Genomic DNA, 26,804 nt, shown 5'->3' on the forward strand with positions numbered 1-26,804 from the left:
CTATCACTTTGAGCCACAGTGCCATTTCAAAGACTCAACTCTTTGAAGCTAATCCCCTACCTGATCTCCCTATCTTTGGACTGGATTACCCCTCTCTTAGCTCTGCTGGTCCAACCAGTGCCTTTATTTCTCCAGCTGAACTTTCTGCCTCCAGTCAACCTCTTCCTCCCACATCCCCCTATAATTTTCCTGCTCCATCCTTTGAGCAATTGGGTCTGTGTCCTCAGGGTTTATCACAGGCAAGGCTCAGCACATAGTTAATGAATGGTTATGATACTCTTCTTTGGCTAATAGGAAGTGGGATGCTGGCCCAAAATCTTCAAAGACTAAATGTAGAAAACAATTTACTGCTATCATTTATCTATTAAACCATAGGCATGATGGGTATAATCCCTTACATATTCTTTAATTAAGAATACCCTGTACTTTTGTGGTGAGTTTTGCCTCTTCAAAGCATTTTTTCATCCTTTGTTCTATTGGACTTGAGCTTCACACATCTATGAAGAAAGCAAAGGAGAACATGTTACCTCATCTGACAGTTGAGCCAACTAGGCAGCGATAAAGTGACTTTCTTTACCTCTGGTCATGACAGTGCTATTTTTAGAATGCTTTCGGTAGTAGTTCTGTGGAGTGCAGTATAAATACGCATTTTTGAATTTTATCTCTACATCTCTCCATATGTGTGTATATGTGTGTGTTGTATATATGTATATGTACACATATGTACACTATACTACACTATTTATATTGTATACATAAATAGTTTATAAAATGCATTCATGGGGAGGAAGGGTAGACTCTGACAGTCATGTGCCTATTATTCTGATGCGAAGGCTTTGATTGTAAAGGCTATTTGCTAATGAGAGAAATGCTTCTTATATGTAATTTGCCTTGGGAGATGCTTTGCATGGGGATCGGTTGAACTTGGCATTATGTTATACATCTCAGTGAGTGGAGAAGATGATGATGACAAGATACAATTAATTCTACAACCAATCTTAAGATTGAGATTCTCATGCTTGCTTACAAGCTGTCCCAGCACAGGGAATTAATTCAGGCCTGAAGCAATGGCGGCTTCCTTCTCCTAACTGCCATGACTTTTGGCTCTAGTGGAGTTCTGGGTCTTCTGTTCAGCAGACTAAAGCATTTCTGCTGCTCTGGGTAGGAATCATCATGCAGCCAATTTGCTTCTTTTCTTTGGAGGAAAGAGAAGTAGAGGGGCCAAGTGGAACCCATTTAGAACAGTAGTTAAGGTAATGATTCATCCAGCAGAATCATCCCACAATCCTTTGTTCCCAAAGAGAACTTATTGAGGAGTAAGACTCAAAAGCTCATTGCCATCGCCACACAAGCTAATACGGTCTCAGGCCTCTGGGCTTACCACAGCTTATGTAAAAATATATGAGGAACTCAGAGACTAATACAAAAACAGATAGTTATTCTATTTAGCTCTCCAAGTCAGGGTCAGCCATAGGCCGAAGTGTTTGCTAATGCTTGCTTCCAATAGCTTCCAATGTCTTGTAATAGTCTCCTCAGTTTCCCACTTTCCCAGCCTCTCAAGCTCCTTAATTGCCCAGAGCTTCTGGCTGCTTTGGCAGTACGCAGTGCTCTGAACCACACAACTGCTCACAGTCAGCAAAACCTCCTCTGATTTAGGCTGGCAGCTTGAAATACGACCCCAGAGTATTTGATACTCAGATCTACTAAGGAACTAAGAGCTGAAGGGAGCTGAAAACCCTTCCTCCTGAAAACTTTCGCTCCCTCTCTCCCTCCCTCCCTCCCGCCTTCCCTTCCTCCCTTCCTCCCTTCCTCCCTCCCTCCCTCCCTCCCTCCCTCCCTCCCTCCCTTCCTTCCTTCCTTCCTTCCTTCCTTCCTTCCTTTCTTCCTTCCTTCCTTCCTTCCCTCCCTCCATCCATTCTCCCCCACCGCTTGGCTTCCTGTCTCTCTCCTGTACTCTCTCCCTGATTCTCTACCTCCTTTTTGCCTTTCCTCCCCCCTCTTTCATTCCCCCTCCCTCACTCCTCCCCTCCTTTTCTCACATTCCTAACTCCCTCCCCTGCTCTGTCCTCCTTCTTTCTTTTCTCTTTCCTCCTTTCTCTCTTCTATGTTTTGATAGATTGCAAATATTAGAATGCAAAGCAACTAGTATGTGTTGATGGCAAATGAATCAGAATTATTTACCTTATACATCAATAATACCAACCAACAAATGTCAGTGGCTTGGGCTAATTCTCTGATCCCGGTGTCCCTAGAGGACCCAGGCTGGTTAGCAACTCCATTTCCAGCATTGCCTGTGGCTGTGTTCTTGTCCAAGAAGAGGATTCACATGGGAAATAAATGCTTTGAGCTGAATGAAACACATCTTGAGTGACCCTGGAAAGAATGTTCTCAGATTTACTTTTTTCCCTACTAACTAATGCAGTATTTTTTTTAAAAATGACAAAAATGTTTATTAAATTGAGAGGATTTCCAAAAAAACTTATGTCTTTGGGGTTTGCTTTTGGCAGCCTTGTACTGCAAGAAATAAGAGAATCCATGAAATAAAGCATAGAAGCATCCAGATTTTGTTTAGTGTCCCTACAATTCCAAGATGGATCATCATAGTCCAGTAAATTTCATGGGTATCATACCTTCGATGATTCAAGAAATAGATCCCATACAGTAATCCTTTTCTGTTGCCTAGCACATGGTATCATGTAATGAATACTTATTGGATAACTGAGGAGTGGGCAACTCATAACTTGAAATCAATTATTATAGTCTTCTATAGATATCATAGAGTCCGAGCCTGTAGAGTTATTAACAAAACCGGTTTTTGTGCGGTGGTAGAGTGGCATTTTATTAGACTTGCATTTTAGACATGCTCTAGAGAGCGAGAGCAGGAGAGAGAGAGAGACAGAGAGAGAGAGAGGAGAAAAGGGGGGGAAAGTAGTAGTAAGAGATTCAGTCCAGGCAGTTCTCCACCCAAGGAGTTTATTTTGCCTCTAGGAAGATGTGAGCTGAAAATCTCAGCCTCAGGCGATCTCAACTGAATGTGTCTGTCAGTGAGAGCAACTCACCTCATTACACATACTTCTGACATTTGAATAGAAGGCAAACTTTTTTTTTCTTATACAGCGTAGCCACTGCATCATTTACAGTTGCCCTTAAAACCACTGACCGGTCCAATGCTGGAGGAAGGATGGACTGTGTCCTTGCATACTGGCAGGTGACAGGCAGGTCCTGTCCAACACGGTATCATTTTGATCATGCATATATTTGCAAAAGCCAGCTGTAGAACCTAATGTCCTATGTGGAATGAGATGCCACCGCATTCTTGTTCTTTAGAAGATGAGACTTCGAGCAGGGAAGTGTGCCCTACTTTCTATCATCTTTGTATGTTATTTTGTTCCAGAACCTTCACTCTGCTGCTGCTGTGTGTGTGTGGAGTGACGTGGAAGTCTATGCAAGTATTTTGTGTCCTGACCAGAGGTGTTTGTATACCCACTGTGTATAAGGTTGGTTAACATTGCCTCTCTATCCTTTTCTCCAGAGTGCCTACCGCATGTTTACAAACAACACATGTTTGAAGCACATGATCACCAAAGTCCGGCGGGATACCCACCACTTTGAACGCTACCAGCATAACCGAGACCTCGTAGGATTCCTCAACATGTTTGCAAACAAACAGCTGGAGCTGCCTCGGGGTTGGGAGATGAAGCATGATCATCAGGGCAAGGTAACAGGAAGAAGCTGCTGAAAGACTGTGGTTGCTTGGCTGTTTTTCTAGTGAGGGCCAGGAGCCTTTGTGAAGGCAAACATTCCATCTCCTTGTTCAACTGTATCTGCACAGACAGGTCGTTTGCCACTAAAAACCCTGTGGCATTATTCTGAAGTAGCATGTGACATGAAGAGATGAGATTTTCCTGGATATTCTTTTACCTGTCATCTCCTACCATTTCCCACAGATGAGAAGTTTCCTCTCCCAAGTGCCATAGTTTGGCTTGTGGATATTTGATTAAAGGCTGTGGTTTTGTTTAGAGAGTGTGCTTCGAGTGCTTAGAGATTGTTTAGAGAGTCAGTGAACAAGCCATTTCATAAGACACCATCCGGGTTTGAGCCTCAGTCTTGTTGGTTCAGAACCCTGGTTTTGTTTGCACCTTAAACAACTCTGATTAATTAATTTATAAAGAGAAATAGGTAAGTGTTTCTGGCCCAGGTCAGAGAAATGACATCTGTACTTCCTTTGTAGACAGGTAAACCAGAAAGCTGAGCTATAACCAGGAAGTGATTATACTTAGCTAGGATTTTATTTTTCTCTAATATTGTATGGCACTGACTCCAAGCTATGAACTGGTTGAATTATTTTTAAGAGAAGTTCCTCAGCACAACTTGATAATGCAGTACTGGGTGTCTTCCATCTTGGAAAGTATGAACCCAAGGGCCCAGAAGGGCTTAGTGACTTTTTCAACATCACTGAAGCAGATACTGAGTCTTTCTCTGACCTAGGCCATCTCTTAATTCTGACATCATGCGTTCCGCGTATTATATTACTAACCTCATTTTCTCTACCTATAAAAAGTCTGGAAAGTGTAACTTACAAGGAAGGGACAGTTCAAATGACATGATATTGAAAATATCTAGCAATCCTGGGGTCATTTGTTCAACAGCTCTTCATTGAATATCTATACAAAGCAGCTAAGACAAATACTTCATCAACTATCATAGTCTGGAAAGAGATAAGAGAAAAGTAAATAAATTCATAACATGATCAATGCTATGATAGAAAGTAAAGCATGGGCCGAGTGCCGGTGGCTCACGCCTGTAATCCTAGCTACTCAGGTGGCTGAGATCTGAGGATTGTGGTTCAATTCCAGCCCGGACAGGAAAGTCTGTGAGACTCTTATCTCCAATAAACCACTAGAAAATTGGAAGTGGTGCTGTGACTCAAGTGGTAGAGCTCTCGCCTTGAGCTGAAGAGCTGAAGGACAGTGCCCAGGCCCAGAGTTCAAGACTGATGACCAATAACAAAAGAAAAAAAAAAGAAAGTAAAGCATGGGCAAGGTCTACAGAGAGATGAGACTGAAGAATGTTATCTTATATGGGATGGTTGGGGAAGGCTTCACAGATGAGCCTCTAGGTAAGCAGGAGAGTAAAGTCAAGGGAGAGTACTCCAGGCAAATAGGACATTTAAAGTAATAAATGCTACTTTCCCCCAAGATACACTTTACAAAATCCAGCTTCGCACAGAGGGCCTATTCACAATCCAAATGGTTGTTACAGAGTACATGGATTTTAGTGCATGGGAGGAGCCCACAAGCTCTCTTTATTACAACTGACTGCATTTCTGTAGATCTTTTCAAATACATTTCTAGTTCTCAGATGTGAGGTCAGAAGTGATGAGCATGCAGTTTAGAACTGATGAAAGAGAATGGACCTGTGGCTGGGTCACACCGGTAGAATGGTGCTAAATCAGAGTTGAGGGAATGACAGAGAGGGCAGGACGAGGAAGATAGAAGCAGAGACACCAGGGGAGACTGTGGCACTGTGGATACTGAGTTCACTTCAGCATTTGGAAGAATGCTGAAATGGGTTGATCAGAGCCCCCACTGAGGAAGTGATAAACTGGATTTGAACCCAGCAGTCCAGCTCCAGAGAATCTATGTTCTCACCCTGCAGCTCAGCAGGGTAAGTGAGTGTGTTCTAGAAATTATGGTGCACACGTAATGCTTGTTTGGCAGGGTTCTGTGAGAGCCTGTTGAAGAGATCCCTGCCACGCTTGAGGACGTTGGCAGTGACTTTCAGACATACTGTCTGAGGGCAGCCTGGTAAATGAGTTGCTCTCTGCTCTCCGGACCTTTTTCTTGAACTCCCGCATAATTTTGTTTCTGCTGTAACCATGGCAGCCATTCTCACCTGTCTCAAGATACTAGTTCCTATTCACTACCCTAGTAGATATCTCTCTTTCATTTTTTCTCTTTCTTTTTTTAAAATTGTCTATTCTACCCTAGCACTTTCACATTGATTGTTCTCAAAACAGACTAATGAATGAAACTTGCCGCCTGTGGTTTCTTGGTTATTCAGAAATTTTCACTTTGGACAAAGCAAATAGCTTCCAGACTCTCTCCCCAGTCCCTTTCTTTCTCCTCCTGTGTTCTTACTACAAGTAGATCCATATTTGGCCTCTCAATGCAGATGTTGCCCTGGACTTTCGCTTTCTGTGTTTGGAGAGGGACTGGTTGTTTGTACTGCACTCAGGTGTCTTCAATTTGGAGGAAGATTTTTTCCTTTTCTTAAATAATGGCTTGAGGCCAAAAACGTTAAATTAGATGAGATTTTACAAGATTATAGAACCCGTATGCTCGGGGAGTTGTAGGTACAGATGTGTTTGAGTAACTTAACAGAAAGATGGGAGGGGGGAAATCCCATAAAATTAGCCATTAATAGTTGGTTACTAGTGGCTCACGCTTTAAATCATAGCTATTCAGGAGGCTGAGATCTGAGGATGGTTGTTCAAAGCCAGTTCAGGCAGGAAAGTCTGTGCGACTCTCTTCTCCAATTAACCACCAGAAAGCCAGAAACGAAGATGTGGAACCAAGTGGTAGAATGCTAACCCTGAGCTCAAAAACATAGGGACAACACTCAGACCCTAAGTTCAAGCTCCAGGATGGGTACGCACATTACACACACACACACACACACACACACACACACACACACAATTGGTTATTAATTAAAGATTGAAGACAGAATATCAAGTTACCAGAAAAGCTGATGATGATGGTGATATGCTATAGCTACATTTATTAAATTTATATCATGTGCTAGGCACTGTGGTAGGTACTTTCCCGGTGATAATTTTATTTATTTGTCATGGTAATTTATGAGGCAGACATCAAAATCTATGTTTCCCTGAAAGTTAGTGGTGTGAAGTAATGTATATATTAACTAGCAAGTGAAGGACTCAAGATTCAAACTCTCCAGGATTGTGACTTCTAATCCCTGTACTCCATTGGAAGAAATTGCTTTTGCAAATGAGCGACACTTGAACATTTCAAAAGAGAGTCACTTGCTAGGAATACTTGTGTTCTTCAAAGCTCAGTAACACATAGAGGTCTTCTTATCACAAGTTTTTCTAACAGAAGATATGTGGTCAGCAACACACAGATGACTTTGTTCCCTAGTGCCATCGAAGCCTTATGCTAGGGCCTATGATATTACCATAAACAATAAAGTTCACTTTAGAGAAACCTCTACACTGCTTTCCAGGATGGTTGGACAAGTTTACATTCCCACCAACAGTGTAGTAGCATTCTCTTTTGGCCACATTTCTACCAGCATCTGTTATTGTTAGTTTTCTTGACAATGGCCCTTCTAACTGGAGTCAGGTGGAATCTCTATGTTGATATGATTTGCATTTCTTTTATGACCAAAGATGTTGAACGTGTCTTTGACCATTCCTTTAAGGCTAACTGATATATTACAAACTGGATTTGATGCCAGTTATACAGTCCTTTGGTTCTGTTTGGGACATTATACCAAAATGTACACAATGAGACTTTTGAACAACAGAAATTTATTTCTCACCATTCTGGAGATTGAGAAGTTCAAGATGAAGGTACCAGAAGATCTGCTGTATACTGATGGCCCTATTCCTCCCAGACGGCTCATAAAGGGTGGAGGGAAGAAAGCTCTCCAGAACCTCTTTACGGAACAACTGAGAATGCTCTTGAGGGTTCCTCCCCTTACCTAATTCCCTCCCAAATCCCCACTTCCTAAAACCCTCCCCTGGGGTGGGCCCATGCACCAATAGCCTGTAGTATAAGGCTTTCTTTCTGCTTTCAGTTACTATGGAGAGTGTCTCGTGCACAATTCTGTTGTAGTATTCCTCTTAGTAGTATTTTGTTCCATTACTTTAGTTCTTTTTTTTTTTTTTTTTTGCCAGTCCTGAACTTGGCTTGAACTTGGGGCCTGAGTGTTGTCCCTGAGCTCCTTTTGCTCAAGGTTAGTATTCTACCACTTGAGCCACAGCACCCCTTCTGGCTTTTTCTATTTATGTGGTGCAGAGGAATCGAACCCAGGGCTTCATTCATGCTAGGCAAGCACTCTACCACTAAGCCTCATTCCCAGCCTCTTACCTTAGTTTTAATCATTTTGCTTTTGTGATGTTGAGACTGGCAAGTCAACCACTTTAAACATAGGATGTAGAATTTCCCTTTTGAGAATGTGTGATCACCATGTGTATCTGTGGCATATAATTACAGGACACACATTTTTGACTTGCCTCATTTTAAAATTAAGTACACAAAAAGGCAGAATATTTTTTATTATTGAAACAGTTCATAAACTTTTTCACACTTTCTGAAAATTGATAGCAATTTAGGATCTGAATAAAGTATTGACATAGGCATTTTACTATTGATGCAAGAAATATGCTTCAGTAGTGACTTATTTGTTAAAATGTGACTTATTTAAAATGCCTGTGGTAGCCGGGCGCTGGTGGCTCACGCCTGTAATCCTAGCTACTCAGGAGGCTGAGATCTGAGGATTGCGGTTCAAAGCCAGCCCCGGCAGGAAAGACCGTGAGACTCCTATCTCCAATAAACCACCAGAAAACCGGAAGTGGTGCTGTAGCTCAAGTGGTAGAGCGCTCGCCTTGAGCTGAAGAGCTGAGGGACAGCACTCAGGCCCAGAGTTCAAGCCCCACAACCGCCAAAAATAAAAAATAAAATAAAATAAAATAAAATAAAATGCCTGTGGTTCTTGGCTGAGTTTAATCATTACTGAATACTCATGGAGATAACATATCTAGAGAGGGGGGGAGAAAGTAGTACAAAAAGCCAAATGTAATTTGGCCTTAGAATGATGCTCTGTGTGTATATGTGTATGCATGCATGCATGTTATACACATGCGTGTGTTTCATTTTAGTTTTGCCATTGTTGCTTGACATATTTTAGAAAGTTATGCTAATACAGGGTCAGGATATGTATACTCATCATTTATTGCTATGAATTCCAGGAACCTTAGCTTCTTTAGTGTGAAAGTTTGTAGCTGTCCTATACCATTCCTAGAGCTGTCATATTATTAAATTATATCATAGTAGGATTACAAATGAAAGAATAATAATAACTAAGATGATAATAATCACAAATCATTAACTGAGTTATTACTTATGAAGTTTTGGATGATTGGGACCATTTTCTGACATGTTCATAAACATCCATAGACCTTTAGAAGTTGATCATTTAATCTGGGCACAAAAAGATATGGATTAAAAAGTGTTTTCAAAATAAAGAAGAACATATGGCTCACTAAGCCCAAAGAGTAGGATGAAAACTCTTCATTTGGTTACTGCTACCTTACTGGACAAAATGTTGATTTGACTAGGCAGGAAGAGCAGTAGTATATACATATATGTATCAAGAGCATGCAAAAACAGTAAGTAGTGAGTTACATTTATTTGAGATTTTATGAAAATGGTAGCAATTTATTCATAATTTCCAAGGGTTTGTGTGTGGATGTGTGTGTGTGTGTGTGTGGAGTGTGTGTGTGTGCATGCATGCACATGCAGTCACATGTGCTAGTACTAGGGTTTGAACTCAGGGCCTGGCATTCTCACTTGGCTTCTTCGCTCAAGGGTAGTGCACTTGAACACAGCTCCATGTCTAGCTTTTTGTATGCTAATTGGAGATAGGAGTCTCCTGGACTTTTCTGACTATGCTGGCTTCAAATTGTGATCCTTAGCTTTCAGCTTCCAGAGTAGCTAGAATTAGAGGCATGAGCCACTAGCATCCAGCTTAGTCTGTAGGCTTAATGTCACTGTCCCTTTCCTCTTCTTAAGGACCTTATGTCCCTTCACCATGGTGGTCCAACAGAATGGCTTTCTCCGTGTTCCAACAGTTCTTTCTTCCAGTTGTGCATGTTGTTCTTGACCAGTACGTGGCAGTCTGACCTGCCTGGAATGTTTGCTTTCTTTTTCCTGTTTTTAATATTTTTGGCAGTACTAGGGTTTGAACTTGGGGCCTTAAACTTGCTAGGTAGATGCTCAATTGCTTCAACTATACCTCCAACTCTGATCTGGAATGTTTTCTTGCTTCTTTTTTCAACCTGCATATAACAATTAGACCACTCTGTTTCTCTACCTTAGGTGCTATTATTGATGCGGCAGATTTGTTCCTTTGCTGCATCAGTGATCCCTGTCTCCGATGATTTCGTCTTTCCCATCAGCCATGCTCATGAAAGCAGGTTCTTAAAAAATATTCCTGGAAATTAAATAACTCAGAACTGGAACTAAAATCAGTCCCATACATTTGCACAGAGCCATGCACTTCCTGAGCAAGGCCACAAGTCCTTCCTTCCCTAGACATTTCTCTTTAACCTTAGAAGCCTGTCCTTTGGATTACTGTATGTGACAGCACTATGGAAGGTTATGCAAGGGTTTCAGTGTGGATTGTTTCTGGAAACTTTTCATAGTAATAATATTTGAGCTAAGCCTTCCATGATGAGTAGAATTTTTATTACATGCATTTATGGAAGAAAGAATATAGGAAGGGACAGGAAAAACACCCAAAGTGAAAGAAAGAAGTGGGAAAGCAATGATGGTTATATATAAGTAGATTTCAAGTGACTCATTATCAGTGCAGTGAAATCAATGGGTGCTGTAGTGTAGGGTGACACAAATATTGAGAAATACATCTCGTGTACAATTTGTCATTTACATAAAGAGAATATTTGATTTAATGTTTAGGAAAATTGTTATCCAATGCTTAGTTTTCCATTCCTAATATGGAATACCCTCCTCCATTTCCTTTTTGCCTTTTGCTGTCTTATTAACACAGGATATCTTACCCTTGCACATGCCTAAATTGAAGTAGTAAAACAAACAAGCAAACAAACAAAACAACTTTGTCCTGTCAGACCCATCTTGCCCTTATAGCAGTTACCCTGGTGAGGGCGCTGGTTTCTCCTTACATGAAGCCCCAGGCCATTACTTACCGGGTTAAGCTCTATTGAGTTCAGTGAGTAAAATGCAACTCAATACTTGGAGGTCTTGAGCAAAAAAAAAAAAGAAAAAATCCTTTAGCAAGATTAGCACTCCACTTTGAAAAAGTTGGTTTTTTTTTTTTTAATGTATTTGATTGCATTCACTATTTTGTGGAACATCTCTGGAATTTCTTGGAAACCATGAATAACTCTGGGAGGCGGTGACTTGTTTTAATGACCTCAAGTTATATAGTAATAGATGTGAAGATAGAATGAAACTCCAGATTTATAGCTAGCATGTTGTTTTGGAAGATCTCTTTTCTGTTTTTAACAAGTAAATACTTCAGATCGAAAGATAACCCACAAATAAATATACACTGGACCAAAGGACAAAAGATGGGTATCTTTCTGGGGCAGTTCACCTTTTGGAATGAGTGACTAGAACAGATCTTGGTTTTATGGATGTTTTTCTGAGCAAAATGCCAGATTCATGGAATCTGGAAGAACTTGTCCAAGAATGGAGAGGACCTTTGCCTTTTCTTTTGTAACAGTCATCCTCATGACTTGCGTTGAGTTTACAAATATATATTATTTTCAAAATCCTTGATAATGCCTCTTCTCCATAGTTGATTTAGGTAGTGCCATTCTTAATCTTCCCTAATGATGTGTTGGAGAATGAGAAAGAAAGGAAACCTAAGGTTCTGTCTTCCTGTAGCAGAGCCACAAGCACTTTTCGTTTTACTTTGGGAGGCCTTTTAGTATGTATTCCGGCCTTGGCAAACTGTTCACTGGAAACAATTTCAGACTTCTTTCCCTTAGATTTGTTGAGCCTGAGGTTGGTATTTCTTCATTAAATACTGATGGCTGTTTCTTTTGTTAAAATAATAGGAGTTAAAAAAAGAAAGGCTTGTGTAAAGAAAGAAATGTATTTTGTTTGGCTTCACTAAGATACCACTTGGCTCCAACCATACCCTTATTTCCCGACTGCAACTTTGCCCCGAAGCTGTGAAAGAAGAGAAGTTTTTAAAATGAGATTGGAGTTTGTGTATTTGCATTCCTTCCTATTTTTTTTTTGAGTTGTTAGAGCACTGAAAAGCTTAAGCAAATTTCCTTAATGAAACTGAATACTAGGGAAGCTATGTTGTTCAAAATTTGTTTTGCCAGTAGAGTAGCTAATCTGAAAAGGACTTATTTTTTCAGATAATTATGTTTTCATAAAGACCGCATTCCCAGCATATTCTATACAATAGACAATACATATTAGATACCTCCATAAAAAATGTCAAGCTATTCAAATATTGTGACATAAAAGTGACCCAAATTAGAAAATAGTTTCTGAATTTTAAAATGGCTGGATTCATACAGCCAGCATTGCAGGTTATCAAAGATCAAATATTATAATAATAATACATTTTGTAAATTGTAAGGGAAAGGTTATTTTTGTATTATAAATTGTCTAATTGCCCATCTTAATTGTTTTGTTTTCATTTAGTTATGGAGATTCAGTGCCTTGGAACAATATTGAATTCTCTTAGCTCATGTGCATTACTTTACATTACTTTACTGGGATTAGAAGACTATCAAAATATTTGACCTGCCATTAAAAACAAAAGCAACAATTTTACAATAAAAATGTGACCATATATATATATATATATATATATATATATATATGTATGTATGTATGGTCAACATCCCTGCTAGCTTGAACTAGTTAGAATGTCCTGTGGGAAATTGATCTATTTAATTGATATGTGCCTCACAAATAGAAACGGCAAGCTTAGAATCTTCCCAGTAATTTTTTCATACTTCCTCTCCATTGTTATTTATTTTATTCATTTATTTATTGCTGGGCTGGGAATCAAATCCAGGTCTTCTTCATATTAAAATAAAACACATTTTTCACAACTTGCAGTGACCTGATTAACTTCTTGTCCCTGGAGAAGGCAGAGCATTATGGAATCCTGGCCAAGATCACACAGTGGGCTCAGGGCAGAGCCAGAACACATGCCGGCGAATTGGTCCTCTGTGCAGTTTTGTTAGTGCTCTGGCCCTGTGGGACTGATGGAGGTCTTAATGGAGACCTTCCTCCCAAATACTTGGGACTTCAAAAGAATGTGTAAACAATACACACATTCCAGTGGTCTCTGAAACTGAACCCCTCATGGGATACAAATCACACCTATTCCCCACCCACAGCTAAGCCTGGACCATATTCATGGTGAGCCTCACACAGGGCATCACGTGTGCCGACTTGGGTCTAGAGCAGCCTTTTCAGTGTTGAAATAGTAGGGAGGCAAAGAAGCACTGTGAGTGGCTGTTTAAGTGCTTTTCTAAAACCAAGAGTACCACAGGAGGTGTAAGAAGCACAGGAAGAATGTAATAAGTAGAAATGATGGTAGGTACAGTTGTGGTTCCTGACTTGAATCTTAAAGATTGTTTTCTCTGCAGTATAGAGCCTTCAGTGCCACCTGTTAGGATTTGATTTGTCTATATTGTCTGAGGTGTGGACTATTCCATTTACTTACATGAAGTAGTTCAGAAGCGGGCAGTCTAGGATGTATTAGGTGGTTCATTAAACTGCAAGAGCTCCTGGCTTCTTCCATCTTGTTGCCCAAATTGTCATTTTCATGTCAGTGTGGCTGCTGGAGCTCCAGCTGCTATGTCCTTGTTTCAGGGAGCTGAACAGATGAAGGACAGGAAGGGCTCTGCCTGCCTGGTGTAAAGAAGCCTCCTAGAGCACCATGATTTACCACTCAGCTGCAAAGAGCTTCAGGAGCTGACATTCATTGGTCCTTCCTTCCTTTGCCCCTTCCTCCCTCCCTCCCATCCATCAGTCCTCCCTCCCTTCCTCCCTCCCTCCCTCCCTCCTTTCTCTTTCCTTCCTTCCTTCCTTCCTTCCTTCCTTCCTTTCTCTTTCTTTCTTTCTTTCCTTCTTTCTTTCTTCCTTTCTTTCTCTTTCTTGGAAACATCATTGTGGTCCTTAGGGAAATGGTTCTGAAATGAAAACTATAATAATAATAATAATAATAGCTCACATTAGAGATGGCATGTGTACTGCTCCAAAATTTATAGGAACCATCTCATCCAGTCTTCTTTTTAAAATAGGTATGTATGATTATCTTCATTTTACAGAAATGAAACTGAGGTTTGAGAAATAAATGTAAACAATTCACCGAAGGTGACATGGGCAGTAAGTGGGGGAAGCAAGCTTAGAGTCACATGACCCACACTTGTTTTCTTTCCAGATTCCAAGCATTCAAACAGTTCTTTGTCTCCCACTTTGTAGCGTCTAACCTGGTGTCTTATGTATACCTACAATGGGATTTTTAAAGACCTTATGTCCTATTATGATCTATGGTCTTTAATTTCCCAGCTTTTTTGCAACACACACACATCCTTTTTTTTTTCAAAATCTTTAACTACTTGTGTGTATTTATAAAAGAACATGATCTTTAATAACTGTTAGTGCATTCAAATTTTGGCAATATTACTTGCTACACCCTGTCCTCCTAGCCTCATCCCAAATCAGCCCTGCAATCTATTGAGGGTGAATAAGAAATAGTTCCTTCCCTGGAGGCATTTACAATGCAATTCTTTAGAGAATAGATTTGTACAAGCCTGTTAACATCAAATTAGGCTATGACACTGCATGCAAATCACAGTTGACCTAGATGTAGACACCCATTTGTCCTTATAATCACCAGGGCATCATTGTACCTCTAATAGCCACCCATCCCTTTAAAACATTCCTGAGAAATTATGTGGAAGATACAGGTAACAATATCTTAGCACTCTGTGTTTTCCCGAAAGCAGCATTTGTTAATAGTAAAATCTTGCTAATTTTAATCTACACAAAGAAGATAGAAGCTTCATTATAATACCTATTATGGGAAACTATGTGTTGAACATGTCCATTTGGAAAAACACTTTATGTCAGAAATAATGGACAAAGTGTGGCAGAAGCCGATAGCCAGTGATTATGTAGTGTTTATTATTGGGGTACATTTTGCTGAATTTGAGGAGGAAAAAAAGATATGTCCCTGGAGATGTTAGGGATGAGGAAACAACTCTATTTAGTCAGTCTTTGTATCTGGAAATCAGATATTAATGGGAAGGTCAGGGAATAGTTCTTTTTTTTTTTTTTTTTTTTTGGTCGGTCGTGGGGCTTGAACTCTGAGCTTGGGCGGTGTCCCTGAGCTCTTCAAACTTGAGCCACAGTGCCACTTCCGGTTTTCTAGTGGTTTATTGGAGATAAGAGTCTCACGGACTTTCCTGCCAGGGCTGGCTTTGAACCTCGGTCCTCAGATCTCAGCCTCTTGAGTAGCTAAGATTATAGATGTGAGCCACCGGCACCCAGATTTGGGAATAGTTCTTTTTTTTTTCCTGTTTTGATATTACAACATTCATTGCTTTACTTCAAGGTTCTTCTTTATAACGAAGGGAAATGCTTTTTACTTGGGTGCTATCTATAAATCATTTTGCTCCATTTTCTGATTATGTACAGGAAGAAACATTTTTTTCCATAATGGGAAGATGATTTTGTTTTGTTGTTTTTATTGTGAGACAAAATCTCACTATGTAGCCCAGGCTGACCTTGAACTTTGAATTTTTTTGCCTCTATCTCTGATTGCTGGGATTACATGCATGATTTACCACAAGGAGTAGTGATTTAAAACAGACCTAAATATACAACCTGTTATTTGAATTTGCTTAGATATATTCATTCCTAGGTTACTGGCTCTAGGTTACATGGACAATAACTGATAGAATGAGAGCTCAGAGCCATGCTAGTCTTTTTTTTCCAGACTCCAGGTCTGGTACCTGGTACCTTCTACTTTGTAAATACTAATCAGGTAGCTTGTTCATATCCACAAAAGGATCTTAAAGACTTTCTGTCCTATGATGTTCTATCTCTCATCCCTAGTCTTGCAGGTCCTAGGGATGTTTGGAAAGTCAGTTCATTTTGCTTAAGTTACTTTTTTGTATGTCATGTGCCTAGTCTTTACCTAGATACTGAGTTTTCTGCCCATCCTTAAAGTTACTTTATCTTTGGTGAGTCAATGAACTTTATTTTACCACTGGAAACTAAAGACATTGTGTGTGCCTGTGTGATGGTCCTGAACTCAGAATCTGGATGCTGTCCTTGAGTTTTTGTCTTCAAGGCCTAAAGACATTGTGTGTGCCTGTGTGATGGTCCTGAACTCAGAATCTGGATGCTGTCCTTGAGTTTTTGTCTTCAAGGCCATCACTTAAGCCAGAGTTCCACTTGCAATTTTTTTTGGTGGTTATTTGAAGATAGGAGTCTCACAGATTTTCCTGCCCAGGCTGGCTTCGAACCACAATACCCAAATTTCAATCTCCTGAATATCTAGGATTATAGGCATGAACTACTTACTGGCACTTAGCCAAACTTACAGTTTTAATGTACTTCCAATAATGGATTTCATCATTATTTTAAATAAACTTTACTTTGAAAACTTGGACCATATTTGTCCCAAAGGGAATGATAAATAGTGCTTGTGTAAAGTTTTATTGTCTAACAGACACAAATGCCTTTCTATGTTGGATTAAATTCTCACTACGTTTATGCTCATTCCTGATTTCATGTCATCAACACAAAGTAAGCATGGCAGACATGGTTTCCACCCTTCTAACATACTGTGGCGGCAAAATGTTTATTACTAGTGAGGGAGAGATATTTTCTAAAAATCCATAGCTCAGAGACATAAGCAGCTTTTCCAAGAGTCATGGTTGGTATGTGATAAGAATTTGGGTGTGTGGTGAATGACTGAACTAGAAAGGCACTTGGGTTAGAAGGAGATTTTTAGAGATGTGCAAATAGAGCAAAACAGTGAGATGATTTCTCGGTAACAGTAGTCAATGGTTGCAACTTTGGTGTGGGGTAGTGACATAATCAAGGTGTCTAGAAGAAATATTATTATAATAAGTTGGCAGCTTAATGAAAGATGGCAATGGAGATGTGGGGAAAAATGAGAAACTACCACTACTTTCACGTATACGATAAAGCCCTGAATTAATAAGGTGGTGTTCAAGTTTGTTTGGGGCAGGGGTAGGAGAACAGCAGGGGCAGGGGATTGGCAAATGAAGGACACGGTAATGGGGAAATGGAAGGGCTTGGTGTCTGGCTGTGTAGGAAAAGAGAAAAACAAGTGAATGATGTTGAAGTTTCAGGTGGCAACAACTTTGTAATACCTGTGTATGGTGAAAACCTAAAGAGCTCAGTCCAAAGAAGTTCCGAGGTCCATGCTCATGCTATCTTTCCAAGATCTAAGATCACATTTTTGCCATCTCTTGGAATATTTTGTTTATTTATTTGTGTGTGTGTGCGCGCGCGCGTGCGTGCACGCACATGTGTGCGCCAGTCCTGAGGCTTGAATTCAAGGCCTAGGCACTGGCCTTGCGCTGTTTTGCTCAAGGCTGGTGCTCTAGAGCTTGAGCCACGGTTCTACTTCCAGCTTTCTGATGGTTAATTGAAGATAAGGGTCTCACATACTTGCATGACCAGGCTGACTTCCAACTGAAGTCCTTAGATCCAGCCTCCTGAGTAGCTAGGATTACAAGTGTGAAACATTGGTGCCCAGCCCTTTTTAATTTTTTTTAAAGTGCTATTTTGTAGACTTAATTTGTGCTATAAGACATGCTGTATTGGAAACTATGGAAAACCCTTGAGAAAATTTTCCCTGGCTTAAAGACACAACTAATTTTATTTCTGCTTTGGAGAAAAAGATGGGCAAAAAGATCAACAGTAAAGAAGACAAATGGAAGGGTGATGACTGGGTAGTTGTATGCTTCCATTCTTGGGCATAAAAGTTCTAGAGGTCCTTTATTAGTGTATTGGCTTCCTTATCTAAGAAAGTAGCTATGAAACTCTTCCATCCAGCATCTTGGAGTATTTTCTAAAACCAAGCATGAGAATAACCATTGGCTTTCTCTATCTGCTCTCTCCTGAGGGGTAAGAAGCAATGCCTCCACACATTAGAAATGATGAGAAAATGGAGCTCAGATCACTAGGGACAAGTTAGTCTTTTCTTGAGTGAGTAATAGTCTAGATCAGCTGAGACGCACGTGGCCTATTCTTGTCTATTCATTCAGTGATTGTATCCTAGGCATTTTTTGTCGACCACAACTCCCGCACCACCACATTCATCGATCCTCGCCTCCCACTGCAGAGCACTCGGCCCACCAGCGCCCTGGTTCATCGCCAGCACTTGACCAGGCAGCGCAGCCACAGCGCGGGTGAGGTGAGTCCCATGCTTTAGGCAAAGAAAGACCTGTTGGTTGAGGGAAGCTCCTAGGACATGATGTTTTGTGGAATGAGGTTGGCTTTTTGTAATAATTTTTCTTTGTTTGGTTTGGTCTAAAGAATGTCACGTAGAGGCTGCAAAGTTTTGTAATATGGATGGGGTTTTTCCTGGAAAAATACCCAGCTTAGATTGCAAACTTACAAGAGAGGTAGGACATATGAGGAAAGATTTTAAAAGTTCTTTTATTAACTCAGAGAAAGGCGAGAGGGAATTGGTAAAGTACTAAAAATGTACTAAAAGTTCAGTAGAAGATGATAATAACATGCCATTTTGTATAACCAAGAACAATGTCATAAGGAGAACTTAATATACCTTTCCTCCCTCATTATTATTTATTATTATTATTATGTAGTTATACAGAGGGGTTACAATCTGATAAGTCAAGTTACAAGTACAAGGTTTCTTGGTCAATGTCACCCCTTCCATCACTCTCCCCTGTTTTCTCCCTCTGCCTCTACCCTCAAGTTACATAGTTCATTTTTTTACGTAATGTACATTGACTATAATAGCTACATTATATTGTACTACATTATAATCTGCCTTTTAATGGGATAAAGCTTTTAAGTATAGGGAAGTTTCTGAAGCAAGGTTTGTTGGATTACATTCCATTATTCATCCAAGGCTACGGGTTTGTGGAATCCTCACTGGCATTCTCTAAAGTTAAGAGTTAGCCAGGAGAGATGATTTATGTAGCAGGTGCTCAGGGAAAATGGGCTGAGCTGAGAATGGCTGATGCTCCTCTGTGCTTCTCTGGCAGTTTGCAGTGGCCCATGGTAGCCACATGAGGGCCCCCCAATGTCCTCACCCAGAGCAGTATCCCTTCTGGTTTCACTTCTTTTAACAGCTTAAATAAATACAAGGCATGCTTTAGATGTGGGGGCGTATGTTGTTGTGGCTTGATGTACATTGTTTCTAAAAATTCCCTTAGACAAATAGAATTAAGATTCCTTTCCTGCATGCCTTTTCTAAGTGCATATCATATTTTCAATATCAGAGGTCAAATATTTTTGTAGCCTTCCTTCTGCAAAATTATGAATGCAATAAATAACTGGATTCAATTAATCAAAATTGCATCCTTGGAATTTCCCCTCATGATTTACATACTTACTTTAATGCATTGCGTGTTTGCTGGTTGTAGAAGAATATATATGAGAAGCTCATATAAAAATGATATATGCACCTGCAGGATGAGGTATGCACCAAAATATTTATGGTTTTATGAGTAGTCAATAAATCTTTACCTTGCTGTCCTGTAAACCATTAGTGGTGAACTGGAAAACACTAACAGTCATCTTAAAAGCAGAACAGCTCTTTCACCCTTGGACCTGGGTAGCATAATGTCTGACCCAGTCACATGACCAGTGCATTTCAGCTACTTGTCATGACTTCGCAAGCTGAAGCTGGCTGTACTGTATATTTTCCTGGAAAAACATACAGGAGATCGATTGTTGTATTTACACTTTCTTGCAATCCCTCTACTTTAGAACTTGGGTTATTTCCATGGTCTGGTCTACAGTATCCTGTTGGAGGAGGGGGTCCTCAGAAGCACATTCAAACTTGAATGAGGATTTCTCTTCCTATGGACAGCAGCTGAGCAGTGCAACATGGCTAACAGTCCCTGCAGACTCAGTATTCAACCACTGTATGGGCAAAACTTTATGTTTATACCACAGCTGCTGGAAGTATGTTATCAGAGGGATTGTCTATGGTTTTAAGAAGTGAGGTCTCAGAGACCTTTAGCTGTTTGGGGAAAAGATGATACATGGCAACATCGAGGAAGGAGGGAAAGCACGTATATGGGTGTATTGAAATGATAAGCCTTCTGTCAGACAATGGGTAGTTAATGGTTTGAGTTCCTCCGAATGGCTGAGTCCATTCCTCAAAGCTGAAAACTCAAGAGAAGCAAGCTGATGAAGCTTGAAGAGTCTTTGTAGCCACCATCTCATATTCACTCAGCCAATTTTCCAATCAGTAGCAATAGTGGTGTCGCTTTGCCTCCAGCAAATGAACACCAAATGCCGCCTGCAATGTAGAAATGTGGTGGCAATGAAGGCAAATAATTAACACATGTTTCCTGTTCTCAAAAAGAGAGAAAACAGAAGATCTTAAGTCAAATGAGCAAAATTATGAAAAGTCCCTTATAAATGTGTTTTAGTAGTTGGGAAAGAAACATACTAAATTTAACAACTCCTGTCAGATAATCATAGATCTTTATCCCTTTTTTGTCTTTCCAGCTTCACTGAGGCATAATTGACATGTAATAGAAACTGTTAGTAATAGAACTGTTTGTTTTTTGAATTCCTATATTAAGCAGTATGGGAGCTGTGGGAAGGTTGTGCTGAACTTCAGCATGAAGGGCAGGGCAGAAAAGATTTCATGGAGCAGGAGCTCTTTGAACTGCACTTTGGGGATGAGAGAGAACATTCCTGAAGGATAAGCAGGCCTGGAAAGGTGTGAAGCCTACTTCTAGTGTGAGGGCCTTTAGGAAAGGCCTTAGTAAACATCTAACTAACTGAACAACAGGACAAAAATAGGCAGGAAGCTTCTAGTGGGTAGAAATAGAAGGTAATTCTACAAGTAATGACATAAATCCAATGCTGTTTTAACCCTTGTTCTCTTATCCTCACTCTATTCCCCTTATCTTAAAAGATTTCTGTCATGGGAAGTAGAAATGCTAGAACAGAAGCTCCTGTAATTTCAGAGTTTGGTAGGAATTGGAATGGGTATTTTTGGTTATCTACTTGTAGAAATGAGTGTCTAGAACTCTAGTAGCTGCCATAAATAATTCAGGTGAGGACAATCTATTTAGATCCTCCACACCTGCTACTGTTAGCTCCCTGTTGTGGAGCCTCAAACCAGAAAGAGCTGTTACGCCAGGTGCTCTGATAGGCATACAAAATTGCTTCTAAAGAGATAATCCACTAACTCAGAACCCTAAGGGGAGATTGCTGCTCTCCGTCTGTCCCTCCTCTGCTGAGGCAGGGAATTCCCTGGCCTGCCTTGGCCAAAAAGTAAAAAAAAACTATCTTGGCCCTGCCCCAGTGAACGTTCTACCACCCACTCTTCCCTTTGATTGTCTTGCAGAAGGTTGGTGTTCTGCCCATGCAGTAGTTATTCCTGATCGACAAGCCTGCTATTTAGCTGCCCAGCCTCAATAATTATGAGTGTATTGAACTGCTTTTCATGTATTGAGCATAGTCACTGTCCCAGGATGAGGCTGCTTCTACCTTTCCTAGGTTAAGCCAGTAGAGCGAGCTTTTGAGGACTGAGAGCTGTGTCAGCTCTGTTGCAGCAGCTGGCGTCTGTCCTGATTGGTTGATACTCTGCCATGCTTGTTGTTAGATGGTTTGTACAATTTGGTTTGGGATGTTGATATATAGCTCTTGGTGCAGAATGTGAACATTGCTTGCATTTTGCAGGTAGGAGAAGATTCTCGGCATGCAGGACCACCAGTTCTTCCCCGGCCATCCAGTACATTCAATACAGTCAGTAGGCCACAGTATCAGGACATGGTTCCAGTGGGTATGTCACCCCTGCCTAGAAACCTCTCTCTGTGTTTGCCTTTCACTGCATATGATTAATGTGCTGACATTTCCCTGTTATGTTAGCTTGATATTTACAACCTATTGCATTTTTCTCAAGAATGGTATAACAAAACCTTATGGGATAAGGCTATTCAATACTATTCTGCCTTTTCTAAGTGGAAGTATTAATTTGTGGGCATCAAGGAAAAATACCTCATTCAATCATTAATTGTTTGGACAACCATATACTTAGGATTTATTTAATGCTTCAGACAGAATTTATATGGCACGAGACAGAATTTACATATGGCATGTACACTCAAAGGAGTCAAGTAAAAAGAACACATTGTTAAGGGGTTAGGTAACAAAATAGAAGGCAGTAAGATCCTCTAAAATAATAAACTAAAGCCCAGTGCCAGAGGCTCATGCTTATAATCCTAGCCACTCAGGACACTGAGATCGGAAGATCTAGATTTTAAGCCAGCACGGCCACACAAATTCAAGAGACTTTTATCTCAAATTAACCATGACTCAAAGGGGAAAGTACCAGCCATAAGTGAAAAAGCTGAGGGAGAACACAATGTACTGAGTTCAAGTCAGAGTACTGACACAAAAACAATAATACATGCTTGATAACATAAAAGTAAATGGGTGTATGCCTATACACCTGCTAACATGACAAAGTCAAAGAAGATCTGTGGCTTTCGAACCTGGGACTCATGAGACAGGAAGAATGGACCGACTGACGTGAGGCTCCCTGTCCATCTGAGCTTGGAGCTGCGCAAGTGTCTGGTTTTGTAATGAAAATTTTACTTTAAGATCCAAAGGCCCACAATTTCAGACAAAAAGTCCTTGAGAATTCCCATCTGAACAAAAAGGTAAAAATAGGTGTGGGCATGGCTGTGTGCTCCTGTCATTCCAGCTACAGCAGGAAGTATAAATTAGGAAGAATGTGGGCCAGGTCAGGAAAATGTGGGACTCTATCCCAAAAGGGGAGGTGGTAGAGGTGTGGCTTATGTGATAGACATTGAGTTCAAACCTCAGTCCTGCCAAAAGGGGAAAAAAATCCCAACACGTTTGGTCATGATATATAATATAATGATCATGACTTGAAGTGTGGTAACTCCTGGCTAAAAAGAAATCTAGTGCTGACGTCTAACAATCTACACTTTATTGTGTCACTACTAATAAGAGATCAAATGTAATTGAAAACTTAAAGTGCTATAAAATCATTGTTTCAAAATCTATGATGGCTCATGCCTGGAATCCCAACTTCTTGGTCCAGAGACTATTATCTGAAAATTAATCTAAAGCAAAAGGGCTAGAGGCATGACTCTGAATTCAAAACTACTAAAAATATTTGTAAAAAGAAAAAAGAAAAGGAGGAAGAATATTACCTAAGGGTAACTAGGGGACTCTGGTTCTACCTCCTCGCCTCTCTGTTGGGCTAATAGCTAACCAGTAAAATGATTTTCCATTTTTGTCCTCATTTTTGGAAGAGAATTTTTTTGGGGGTCCAGTCATGGGGCCTGAACTCTGGGCCTGGGTGCTGTCCCTCAGCTCTTCAGCTCAAGGCTAGCACTCTACCACTTGAGCCACAGCGCCACTTCCGGCTTTTTCCTTATGTGGTACTGAGGAATCAAACCCAGGGCTTCAGGCATGCAAGGCAAGCGCTCTACCACTGAGCCACCTTCCCAGCCCCTGGAAGATAAATTTTTTTGAGAAAGGATCTCACTACATAGCCCAATCTAATGGCTTGAATTTTTCAGTCTTCCTGCCCTAGCCTCCCACGTGCTGGAATTACAGGCATATGCAACCATTCCTGGCCTTGAGGTTGATTTTATGAAAATGGTCAGGTTGTAGAATGTTGTTGATGAATGGTCATTTGACAATAAATATGGCTCATTAAGTCAGTTGAATAAGAACACTTAAGCAAGCCACCAGATAGCAGGAGACATTTCCAAGTTAGACACAAGGTTGGAATGTAAGTAGCTATGGTGACCATGAATTGAAGTGCAATGAATATTGGCAGAAAATAGATTTTTAAGAATTTTAAACATATGTACATAACTGATAATAGACTTTTTAACAAAGAGTGGTTTCTTCTGATGTTTCAGCTTACAATGACAAGATTGTTGCATTTCTGCGACAACCCAACATCTTTGAAATTCTGCAAGAGCGTCAACCGGATCTCACCAGGAACCACTCACTCAGGTAACTGGGATTTGGGGATTTGGCTCAAGTTATACTAGCCACCAAACTAATTCCTGATAACAGTAATAGTTGTCTTATAAATTTATGTTTTCTTTCGATATTGTTTACAAAGGCATCATGTCATTTTATGTCATTAACAATAACTCAAGTTAAGTTGAATAAAATTCCAAACAGTCTAGAACCCTCCTTAAAAAAGACCTATAGAAAAGAAACAAGAAGTTTTGAAGCTTAAGAACATACCACAGACACAGATTACCAGGAAAAAGAGTAAAACACTAACCTTTTTCTATTAAACACAGACACAGACACCACACACACACACCCCCACAATGGAACCCATGCTAGTTGTCTGCTCCTCTCTCCAGCTGTGTTCTCCTGTATGGACCCTATCTTCTAACAACTGTTCTGTGCATCATACTTTTAGACCCATTTTACTTTCTTGAGGACTTCTGTTCTTCTTCCCTGGCAAACTTTTCTCAGTTTGGCAAGAAGTACCTTTCTTTGAAAGCCCAGGGCAATTTCTCCTTCCTTGAAACCTTTTAATTGCTCTCTGGAGCTCACCCTCATGATTTAAACTTGTATTTCTCAATTTCAATGTGCTAGGCATCAGTGGGGAATAAAAATGAGGGAACTTCTGCTGAAAAATCTCACCTAACCCAAAGTCCATTTGGTCTACACACTTCCCTTATTAGTGGAAATACATATTTTCCCAGTGGTGCCATCCTGGCTGACAGGAGTGGTTCTCAAATATTGGTCCACTCACTTGACTTACTTTGTGATAAACTGTTCTCATCAGGATTTTCTGGGAATCTACAATGCAAAATGCAAAGTCTCAATCCTCTTAATTCCTCCTCCTTTTTGGAATCTATATCCCTGTCTTCCCACATCTATCTGGAAATTCAATTCAGGACATTATAGGTAAAGCCCAAGAATGGTTTTCTTTAATCCTGTTCATGTAATTCTCATGTACAGCCAGTTGTAATAACCTCTGACCTAGACACAGCTCGATGAGTAATCATGTAATTGTCTAGCTGTTCTTTATACTCTTTTGACTATTTAGATTTGTACTTTAATTTGATTCTTCAGGTTCCTTTCCCTTATTTTCCAATTAGATTATAAGATCCAGACAGATAGGAGTTTCCTGTAACTCCTTGTTTCTTCTCTTACTGCTCAAACAGCTAGAGAATAGCTCTTTGCAAATAGTGAATATATATGTGCATATATAAGCTTATTTATACATATATATACAAGTATAGACACATACATATATACAACTATAGAAAAATACATATTTCTATATATGTATATATTTGTATATATATATTTGTTGAGTTGACTATAAATGACCAAATAGTCTTATGATTTTTTCAGTTTCTCATATCTTTAAAGTTGTCATTACCTTTTATTGTTTTATTTTTGAATTAGCATGCATTAGTATTATGAGGGGGCTTGTTTTGTAAATCTGTCCATATGTGCACACAGTGTACTTTTGAACAAATTCACCTCCCTTTACCATATCTCCATTCTTTTATGTTTCTAAAAATTATAGCTCCACAAAATTTTAAGTGTGACACTCAAATGTTGCTTATCCAGAAATCCCAGTTTCACATGGTGAATACTAAACTCAAGTCTCAGTGCTAACAAACATGCTGTTCTCAATCACCAAAAAAGTATGAAGATGATACAAGTGTAAATTTTGCATGTTAGATTCATACGTCTCCCCTCTGTAACCCAAGATTCCCTATAGAATCCCATGTAAGACAATTAGTTATAAAATTATACAAATGAGCGCCTCAGTGGTTTAATGAAAGACCTTAGAGATTTAAGACCACAAAACAAAAGCAAAATTTCTCTTCTTTCCTAACCACAGAATTGAAAACAAAACAAAACTATTTTCTCCTAGTTCTACTAGCTCCAGCTACAACATATGTACACACACACACATACACACACACCACATACAACACACACATCAGTGTCTTCCTCTGACTGCACCCTAGCTCCGCCCCCCCAACTGCACCCTAGCTCCCCCCGCCAAAAAAAAGAACAAGAAAGAAGATACTGAATTATGGTTTCACTTTTTCTCTGCAGTGCACATTCTTGTTTAAAATAATTGTATTTTTAAATCTCCATCAATGGAGAGGATGAATGAGTTCATCTACTTGCATAGGGCACCTCGCTTTATCCTTAGCCTTTTATGACAGGCTCTTAGCTGATTCTAACTGGGGGCAGGGTGTGGGAGAGGAGAAACGAAGGCTCCATTGGTAGCTTACATGCATATTTTTTGTTTTCTTTTTGCTTTTTCGAATCCTAAATATCTCTTTACTTTCTTAAGATTGCTTTTTTAATGAATTTTATTTAGAGTTTATTTTTCAGTGGCATTTGCGGTCCCCTATACCATCTTCTCACGTAGATCTCATATGGCAATCTTTTTTTTTTTTAATTTTATTTTATTTTATTTGAGAACATACTGTACAGAGGGGTTACAATTACATGGGCAGGATAATGCATACATTTCTTACCAAGCATTGCAGCCTCCTCCTTTGTTTACCCTTCACCTCCCTTCCCAGCCTACCCCCTCCCCTCCACCCAATCCTTCCCCCCCTCCCCCCCCACACCGACATTGTAAAGCTTGTTTTGACATGACATTTTGTACTTCTCATTGTTGCAACAGGTCCACCTGAATCCTTAAACGACTTGTTTGTCCCCATCTCCTCCATAAGTTATACTGACATCAAATATAGCGAAAGCGGGGGTTACACTGTGGGGGAGGGA

At 40.0% G+C, this 26,804-nt stretch overlaps 1 protein-coding gene across 1 annotated transcript in view; it reads left to right on the forward strand.

Moving 5' to 3' along the window:
• The window catches only part of Hecw2 (HECT, C2 and WW domain containing E3 ubiquitin protein ligase 2), a 215,097-nt gene that overhangs the window by 127,186 nt on the left and 61,107 nt on the right, over positions 1-26,804 (forward strand). The window contains exons 14-17 of the mRNA XM_042688309.1: positions 3,533-3,718; positions 18,094-18,228; positions 21,711-21,813; positions 23,933-24,029. Coding sequence (XP_042544243.1) covers positions 3,533-3,718; positions 18,094-18,228; positions 21,711-21,813; positions 23,933-24,029 — 521 coding nt within the window. The remainder of the gene's footprint in view (positions 1-3,532; positions 3,719-18,093; positions 18,229-21,710; positions 21,814-23,932; positions 24,030-26,804) is intronic.

This window comes from Dipodomys spectabilis, unplaced genomic scaffold (genome assembly GCF_019054845.1).
Source record: "Dipodomys spectabilis isolate Male_0828 unplaced genomic scaffold, ASM1905484v1 ptg000115l, whole genome shotgun sequence".
NCBI lineage: Eukaryota > Metazoa > Chordata > Mammalia > Rodentia > Heteromyidae > Dipodomys > Dipodomys spectabilis.